Below are 9,992 nucleotides of genomic sequence, written 5' to 3'. Positions count from 1 at the left end.
ACTAATAAAAAAAAAGGGAATTTGCCATCAATTTTGTTGGAAGTGAAACCCAAGCCCGTAAAGACAAAGGACAACAAGGCAGGAGCAAAATATAATCAGAACGATGAACGTAAAGTCTTTCGAGACTTTTAGTGTGATGACATGCCGAGACAGGAGCTATTGGTGTTTGCATCATCTCACGGCTTACAAGGAGAAGTCAACTAATATAAATATTTAGATATGAGATTAGATCATCATCTCTCATTCACATATATCGGCTGTTCTCTTTCGATTATATCAATGAACACTCCAACATTGAGCAAAATATAATTTTAGTGGGAAAAAAAAAAAAAAAAAAGTGTAGCTTTGGTTCACATTGTGGAGTGAGGTATTGACAAATTGAATAAATAAATAAAAAAATATGATATGTTTATTCGAATTTGTAAAAACTTCTATTACCAGATCTATAGTGTCTTTGGAGGCTATGATTAAGATGGAAAAATATGCTCATAATTAATGATTATAATTAATTACATACTAAAAAAAATATGATATGTTTATTCGAATTTGTAAAAACTTATATTATCAGATCTATAGTGTCTTTGGAGACTACGATTAAGATGGAAAAATATGCTCGTAATTAATTATTATAATTAGTTACATACTACATTTGGGATTTAATCGCAAAAAAAAATATTCATAAAATAGATTTTGATGAATTCGTTTAATGTAAATAACATTTATTAATATTTGAATAATTGATCATCACTTATTTAATAGCTTTTTTATTGGTCTTTCTGCAAGATAAAAAAAATTAAAATCTCAAGAAAACATACATAGGGTTAGGCACTAATTATTAAGGGACATTTATGTTTGTGAATTTGCTCATTATTTGTTCTTATTCTCTAAGAGAAAATTTAGTAACAAAATTGTTGTTACATTAATTGGCGATTTAATGTTGGAAAAATAATATAGAATCGTGGAATATATTATCGGATAGCGTTGGGCCTTGTTACAATTTTTGGTCACGAGTGTCGCAGTTTGTGTTGTAACGGTCCTGTATAACAGTCTCGGCCCATTAACTTTTGGGCTTCGTTACTCCGACTTGAAGAAGGATTCCAGCGTGGATTAATGAGATAATGGGCTAGTGTTCCTAATCCGACTTCAAGATTTGTGTTGACCTAGTTTTCTCATATAAATAGGTCATCACATCACCTTCTACACTGACGCCTTTGGAGAGATTTATTTGAGTATTTTAGCTGAGCTTAGAACGACCTGTGTTCAAGCTTTTTAAGGTGTCTTTTACCTCTGCTTTGTTGCCTATATACGGATGATTGTATTAGAAGCTAGAGGTTAGGTTTTTCAATTGTTTTTGTTGGGAAACACGTTTAGAAGTCTCGGGAGAGATATTCTATGGGAATCGAGGGGATCTCGTACTTAGGGGGAGCCTAAGTTGCTGTTGAAGAGGATAGACGTAGGTTGGGTAGCTAGCGAGGGAGTCATTGAGTGTAAATCCTTATTGTACCACGTTATCATAGTAAATTGCTTTCCACCGGGCAAAGGCCCTCCAGACGTAGGCACGAATTGCCGAACTGGGTTACCAACTCTGGTGTATATTTATTATTTCCGCACTCATATCGTTTATCTTTTGTTTCTCTAAATTTCAGTAACTGTCGCACTTTCTGTTACAACACTTTCTGCAACAGCTGCGCAGATTGTGTAATTTCAATTGGTATCAGAGCGGTTCACTCAGTCCTGTTGAGTGTGATATGTAGTGTTACTGATCTGTTTATTTAGAGATGGAGTTCATGAGAGAAGGTGCATCTATTGGCCGTCCGCCCCTCCTCGACGGTGGAAACTACTCGTATTGGAAAGCTCGGATGAAGGCCTTCTTAAAAGCACTAGACGAGAAAGCTTGGAGAGCCGTCCTCACTGGTTGGAAGCATCCCACCACCACCGATGGTGCCGGAGAGACTGTTTTGAAACCTGAAGTTGATTGGTCTGTGAATGAAGATAAACTGGCAAGCGGTAACTCTAAAGCTTTTAATGCGATCATGGTTGTCGTTGACCCCAACACATTCAAGCTGATTTCTACATGTGAAGTGGCCAAAGACGCATGGAATATCCTTCAAGTCACTCATGAAGGAACTGATACGGCACGAATGTCTCGTCTCCAGCTTTTGACTACTAAATTTGAGAACTTAAGAATGACAGAAGATGAAACGATTAGTGAATTCAATTCTAGACTTTGTGACTTGTCTAATGAATCGTTTGCCCTTGGTGAAAAAATGTCTGAGGAAAAACTTGTCAGAAAAGTTCTACGATCTCTTCTGAAGCGGTTCATCTACAAAGTCACTGCCATTGAAGAGGCTAAAGACATATCCACAATGAAGCTGGAAGAGTTAATGGGTTCCCTCGGAACCTTTGAAATGAACGATGAGCACCACAATCCCGAGCCGAAGATTCATGGAATTTCATTGAAAGCTGACCTCGACAACAACCACGGCCTTACTGAAGATGAAGACTTGGCTAGGACTATCTCTCTTCTGGCAAAGAACTTTGGCAAATTCATGAAGAGGATGAACAACAACACTTGGAGAAGTGTTTCAGAAACTGTCTCTGACAGTTCCCAAAACAGATCCAACGCCAACGAAATTTCCACAGATCTGAATGTCAAAGCTAAGGCGATTCAATGTCGAGAATGTCATGGATTCGGTCATATCCAAGCAGAATGTGCCAACACCCTCAAGAAGTGTAACAAAAGCTACAACACCCGTACTTGGAGTGATGAAGATTCAGAAGAGGAAGACATTATCGACAACTTTCTTGCTTTTACTGCCCGTGATTCTCAAGACAATTTGAAGCCATGCAACACTGTCGCAGGTTGTGTTAGTGACGTTTTCTACAACAGTGACTCTGAAGTCAGCAGCAACGAAGAAGATGAAGAAGAATTAACACTCGAGTCTGTTACCAAGGCTTATGAACTTCTCTACAGCAAGTGGAATGATGTTGTTAGTCTTAATCAAAGGCTTTATGAGAAGATTGACATCACTTCAAAAGAAAAAGATGAACTCCTTGCCTCTGTTGCCTCCTTAAATGAAGAATTGAAATCTGAAAGATCTCAACAAGATAAGTTTCATTCTGAAATAACTCTCTTGAAGAAAAATATTAGAATGCTCAATTCTGGAACGTCAAAACTTGATGAAATTTTGTGTATACGCAAAACCAGTGGCGATCATCATGGTCTAGGCTATCAGAGAGGAGGAGCATCCAACTCTAAGACTATATTCGTCCTGAGCATAAATTCCCAGAATGAAGTTGCTGGCTCAACAACTGCTACAACAGTTTCTACAACACCTGCGAAGGCAAGCCAAAAAACTTGGGTTTGTCATTACTGTGCGAAGAAGGGTCATATTAAACCCTGGTGTTACAAGCTCCTGAAAGATCTAAAAAAGCAAAGACGTTCAAGGTCAAACCCTCTTGCCATGAAAAAAGTTTGGAAAGTCAAAGATCCACAAAATCGCGGTGCGTGTACTCCTCTGAAAGTCCTGACCAAAGACGAGCAATCTATCGTATGCGGTAACTTCATAAAAAAGGATGTTGTTCCGAAACAACAACTTGCAGATATTTTCACGAAAGACGATTCAAAGTTCGAATCACTTAGACCTGTCGTGTGTCTTTGTGTGACTGATTCGTGATCTATCATCGACGTGTATTCGAGTATAAATATGGAAAATTAATGCTCGAATACACTTCTATTGAGGTACAATATTTTTTTACCTCAAGTGCAAGTTGTCATGTTAATTCGGATTTTAGTGTTTGTCCGAGGAGTTGTCTTTGTGTTTTTCGTTAAAAAAAAAAGGTCAAAATTCGAAATCCAAAAAAAAAAAGTCGAAATTCGAAAAAAAAAAAAGTTGCAGATTTCCAGATTTTACTGCTCTGGTTCTTCACTCGACAGACAGATTTTAAAATCTCATAATCCAATCTCCACAATTCAGAATGTACCTTTATGTGTTACGACCAGGGTGTACAAATTTTGTAACGATCCAACGGTTAACGAATTCAGAAACTCGTGTTTGGCAAGACTGGTCGGAGTAGTTGCGATTTTTTTTTCAAAAATTTTTTGTTTTCTTCTCCGATGAACCAACGTTTTTCTCGACCTCCGGAGTAGATTTACACTACCATGAGCGCCTCTTTTCTACACTCATTGAGCTAGAAGCTTGTGTATTGAGCTTGGGTCGTGTTTTTTCCGACGTCGTGATATTTTCTTTCGACATGAAACGAGATCTACACTGATACATCATATTCAAGGGGAGCAAACTGTTGTTTGGTGGTTGTTCAAATTTGGAGGTATATTTATGGCAAAGAGGGGGAGATTATGTGACCCTTGGTGATTTTGCTATAATGGTGTTGAAGCTTCGTCGTCGTCGTCATCGTCACCTTGTCACAGGTACGATTCTGTTTTGCCTTTAAACGCCAAAGGGGGAGATTGTTGTTACATTAATTGACGATTTAATGTTGGCAAAATAATATAGAATCGTGGAATATATTATCGGATAGCGTTGGGCCTTGTTACAATTTTTGGTCACGAGTGTCGCAGTTTGTGTTGTAACGGTCCTGTATAACAGTCTTGGCCCATTAACTTTTGGGCTTCGTTACTCCGACTTGAAGAAGGATTCCAGCGTGGATTATTGAGATAATGGGCTGGTGTTCCTAATCCGACTTCAAGATTTGTGTTGACCTAGTTTTCTCATATAAATAGGTCATCACCTCACCTTCTACACTGACGCCTTTGGAGAGATTTATTTGAGTATTTTAGCTGAGCTTAGAACGACCTGTGTTCAAGCTTTTTAAGGTGTCTTTTACCTCTGCTTTGTTGCCTATATACGGGTGATTGTATTAGAAGCTAGAGGTTAGGTTTTTCAATTGTTTTTGTTGGGAAACACGTTTAGAAGTCTCGGGAGAGATATTCTATGGGAATCGAGGGGATCTCGTACTTAGGGGGAGCCTAAGTTGCTGTTGAAGAGGATAGACGTAGGTTGGGTAGCTAGCGAGGGAGTCATTGAGTGTAAATCCTTATTGTACCACGTTATCATAGTAAATTGCTTTCCACCGGGCAAAGGCCCTCCAGACGTAGGCACGAATTACCGAACTGGGTTACCAACTCTGGTGTCTATTTATTATTTCCGCACTCATATCGTTTATCTTTTGTTTCTCTAAATTTCAGTAACTGTCGCACTTTCTGTTACAACACTTTCTGCAACAGCTGCGTAGATTCAGTAATTTCAAAAATAAATCTTTAAATATATAAAAGTATGATTAGTAGTTATGAGCTAATGGTTGTGGGTGTAAGAATTCCTGAGATCCACACAAATAAAAATAAATACGATACGCAAATATATTATATAGGTTTCGTGATTGTTGAGGGATTGAATCCGACATAAACAATGATTTAAATTTAACGAACATCTACTAAAATACATCCTAAATAAATATAAAGATATCTTAGAGTATAATCTGAGGACTTTGAGTAATTTTAGGGGATTGAGATCTTTATCTAATGAATTATAGAAGATTTCTCAACTCCAAGTAAATTATTCATTCTTCATTGGTTGTCAAAAGTAAGTGATTCTCGTTGGAGATTTGATTTTTTGGAAGCAGTATAACAAAGATTGAGCTCAAGCATTTTAGATCTAAAATGTTGGTGAAAATATGGCAATCCTTCCTCTTGATGTGGCTAATTTTTGCACTTGTTCCCCTCCATTTGGAATACTTGAATTCACTCCTGGAAGCGAGATGATAGCTTGAACCCTAAATCGTTTTATTAGTGAATAAAGAATTAGTCCACACTTTGGTCTTAATGCATCCAAAGATTATGCCTCAAGAGATCTGGTATCGAAGTTGAAGATCCGAGCAACCAACAATCCCATCATTGCTACTAGAATAATCAAACACATGAAGAACGAAAATCAAGGGGCATACAACCAGGGCCGGCCCAAACTCACCAGGGGCTCTAGGCATTCAATATTTTGGGACCCTATAATACTGATAAAAATTTTAATTTTCAGGGTAAAAAATGTAAGTTTTTTAGAAAATGGGTCAAAAGTGTAAATTTTTAGGGTAAAAAATGTAAATTTTCTTAAAAATATGCAAAAAAAAAAAGTAAATTTTTGGGTGTCCATCCACATATAGGGCCCTAGGCCTGGGCCTAACATGCCTTAGCCCAAGGCCGGCAGTGCATACAACTCAGTGTGTCAAAGAGGTTAGCATCATTTTTCTTTATTTTTAAGGGAAAATAACACATTTATATAATGTGTTTTAGTGAAATGTCGAGTTTAACCCTCGGTTTTCAAATATGTCGAGTTCATACCCTCTGTTTAACTAAAATGACGAAATTATATCCTCTGTTTAACTAAAATGGCGAAATTATACCCTGAAATAGACAACCGTGTCAAGAATATTCTTTTTATTGACTTTTCATTGACGTTGACTATAATATTTATATATAAACACCAGTTATCTTTATTCATTCACGCCATATATGTAATTTATTTAAAAACTAAAAAATAAGCAACAGTCTCTTAATCGTGAAGAACAAAGAAAGAGGCAAATGGGTAAACATCGATAGTTGATAGTCATCAAAATCGCATATTCGAACAGAGTATCCAGGATTTAGAGTTACAATTCGAACACGAAATGAAGTCATTTCTTAGGAGGTATGGGTTTTATTATTTAATTTAAATTTAAGACTATTTTTATTTCAAAATTGAGAATTTGGAAGTTAGGGCACTGATTTAGATTTGATTTGGTTTTTCTTATATAAGAGTTAATATCAATGAAAGGGAGATTTGTGACGCTGTTATTCATTTCACGGTATAATTTCGTCATTTTAGTTAAACAGATAATATAATTTCGTCATTTTAGTTAAACAAAGGGTATGAACTCGACATTTTTGAAAACCGATGGTTAAACTCGACATTTCACTAAAACACATGGTATAAATGTGTTATTTTCCCTATTTTTAATGAAAGCGTGCATTTTTCTAAATAAAAAAATTACTTATATCAATTATTGATGTGATTTGTTTTAGTACCAAACTCACTTACTATTTTTATGGAATAACTTAATTTTCGATGAATTCATTTACCCCACTTCAATTGAACTCGAAATTTCCAAGAGACCTTAAAATATACTATAACTCATTTCGAAGACGTTCCATAAATTTGTTACGATTTTTTTTGTAACAAAGATATCACTACAAAATTTAATTCTCCAAGGGTGTATTTATAACTCTCCATTTCAAACGGAACTTTTGTTTTTTTTTTTTTGGCAATTTATATCATGCATTTGTACTAAACATCAAGATATAATCCTTAAATTACTTCTGAGAGAAACTTAACTAGAAAATCAGCTTTTTAAATTGCCTTCGTTTTCATTTAACCCTTGTTTGTTCTTTACATTTCTATTTGTAATAACGGCAAATCATCTAAACAAAAAGGAGAATGAGGAATTATGAAATAACTAGTTATGGAACTACAATCTTTGAATGAGATAGTTTTTGACATTGCCACTTTCAGACTGGATGTATTTTTTTTTCCTTTTAAATTTAGAAATTAATTTTTGGGAGAGTGAGCATACTAGCCCAATCAATCCACCAATATTAGGAGAATAGCCAAAGTTTGAATAAATTAAGTGAATAGCCCAATTAATATTTCATTACCTAAATTACCCTCATATATAAGAGCAAAACTCAATTTTCCCAAAACATAAACCTAAACTCGTTCTCGTCTTCGTCTTCGTCCATTTCACACCATCGATCCACTTCACGCCGCCGATCCATTTCACGCCGCCGCGTCGTCGCCGATCGTCGTCCATCCTCGTTGTTGATCCCTAACACGTCGCCGACGAGATCCGCCATAGACGCCGTCAAGATCCGCCATAGACGGCGTCGATTCCGTCGAGCTCCGGCGGCGGCGATGCTCAACCTCACCGGAACGCACCAGATTGACTCGGAAATCGGCGGGGGGAGAGGAATCGGTGGCGGAGAGGAAATCGGCGGCGATGGAGGGGATTGAGGAGAGACACTTTGTAAATTCGCGAATCAGTTAATTTAATTAACCTACTGGTCTGAGTTAGGTTAATTAATTAACTGATTCGTGAAGGATTTGAAATTCACAAAAAATTTATAAAAATCATAACTTAAGTCGATTGATATTCAAAGCATTCAATTAATTAACCTAATTCTGAATTCAATCATTTAGTAAATTAACTTTACTCACAAAAAAATCAGAACCTAAACTAATATTCAACCAATAAGTTAATTAATTAACCTAACTCACTCCAGTAGGTTAATTAAATTAACCAATTCGCGAATTTACCAATGGCATTATGGTCTGAGCCGAAAATATGGACTATTTGCTTAATAAAATGAAACTTGAGTTATTCCCCCGATAAGAATGACAAACTTGGCTAGTTACAACAAATTTCACTTAATTTTTTTTATAAATAAATACATGTAGTTTTTATTACTTAATTTATAGAAAATACAGTAACATGAATTGTTTTCTATAGTAAAAGTAATTCGATTAAGTAGCTACCAATTCTTTTAATTTTAATGTATAAGATAATATAAATGATATGTATCTACTATTAGTTTATATTTATTTAAAATAATATTAATTTATATTATAAAAAAAATTAAATGTAGCTTCAAATTAATTCAAACCTACCATTCCAAAAAAGAAGGGCTGGCTATCCAATATATAAAGGCCAAATTTTTTTTTATCACCAAGGCCCTGAATTACTTGAACCAGCTCTGACTCCGCTATAATTAAAATTTATATTCTTCATATTATATAATAATAATAATTTTCATAGCAGAGTTATTACATTATAGTTAAAATTAGAGATTCGTTAATAACTAGCCACCAGATAGGGTGGAGATTAAAATAATAGCCAAATTATGAAGTTATTTAAAGAAATAGCCCACGATAATTAAAGATACCCAAAATGTCATTTTCTCCTAATTTTTTTCTTCTTCTTGCTTCTCGTCCTTAGCTTCTGTCGATCTTTCGATCCCGATTGCCTCGTTCTCGATGACATCGTACGCTCACTCTTCTTCTTTTTCTTCTTCATGAATCAATTCCTAATTCATTTCATTCACGGAATCATCACTCACTCACTCACAGAAGCTTCATCAATGACGGTTCTCTCACCTCCTCGGCTTCTCTCTCCTCTCACCTCCAAAACCCTAGTTATCCCTCTCTGCCTCCGAACCTAAGTCTCCCAACTCGGCTGCTTCTTTTCTTCCATAGAAAGAAAAATAGGTAATAACCAATTTTCTCATCACAGCTTAATCACTACCATTCTCTTTTCTCTTTGTGACTCAATTTTATTATAATTTTATTTTTCAGGGGAAGAAATCAAACAAACCCTTGCCGACCATGGAACAACCTCTTCTTCACAACCCGCCCTATCGATGGTCGCTTCTCCGGTCATCGCCGGCCCGAGAATGGTGGGGCCGCCGAGGAAAGTGCGATTCGTGACGAGACTGAACTCTTTCGCCGGACTCAAGGCAAGCAACGACGTGGATTCGCTCGGAGCTCCAGTCTCCGCCGAGCAATCGTTCACAAAGATCGCGATCTTGCTGAGATCTCTGAGCGGCGGAGCGACGTGCAACGCCGCCGTGGAGATCTTTGGGATCTCCGTCATAATGAACGGCCCCACGCTCGTCGGCGTCGCCGTAGGCTTCGCGCTCCTCAGGATGGAAGCCATTGTTGAGAAGTCAGATGCGTAGATGAGGAATCGCAAAACCGTTCATTGTTTTTTTTTTGTCGATCATGTTGTTGGTAAAGTAAAGTTTGGGCTTTCCTCTTTTCTTTCCCTTCTATATATAATATTGATATATATCATTGTTACGGTAAACACCGCCGACACCGCCGCCAATGCGGAGGTCTCCGACCGCGTCGTCACCGTCGTCGCGCCCGCCGGATCTATGACCAGGATCTCTCTGC

The 9,992-nt window shown here is 36.9% G+C and overlaps 2 protein-coding genes across 2 annotated transcripts; both read left to right on the top strand.

Annotated features, from left to right (window-relative positions):
* The first annotated feature begins 1,778 nt into the window (after nt 1-1,778).
* Nucleotides 1,779-3,677, top strand: LOC149390565 (uncharacterized). The gene has a single exon (XM_089619805.1). It carries the CDS (start codon nt 1,779-1,781, stop codon nt 3,675-3,677), a length of 1,899 nt encoding a protein of 632 aa, XP_089475931.1.
* Nucleotides 3,678-4,383: 706 nt separating this feature from the next.
* LOC149390564 (uncharacterized) lies at nt 4,384-9,775 on the top strand. Its single transcript, XM_089619804.1, has 2 exons — nt 4,384-4,429; nt 9,393-9,775. The coding sequence occupies exons 1-2, from the start codon at nt 4,384-4,386 to the stop codon at nt 9,773-9,775; spliced, it is 429 nt and encodes a 142-aa protein (XP_089475930.1).
* Nucleotides 9,776-9,992: the final 217 nt, after the last annotated feature.

The sequence above is a fragment of the Urtica dioica genome, chromosome 7 (assembly GCF_054948205.1).
Source record: "Urtica dioica subsp. dioica isolate 48M chromosome 7, U.dioica_male_clone48M_v1_H2, whole genome shotgun sequence".
Classification (NCBI taxonomy): Eukaryota; Viridiplantae; Streptophyta; class Magnoliopsida; order Rosales; family Urticaceae; genus Urtica; species Urtica dioica.
Note: the sequence above shows the minus strand (reverse complement) of the source record. Positions and strands in the feature narration are given on the sequence as shown.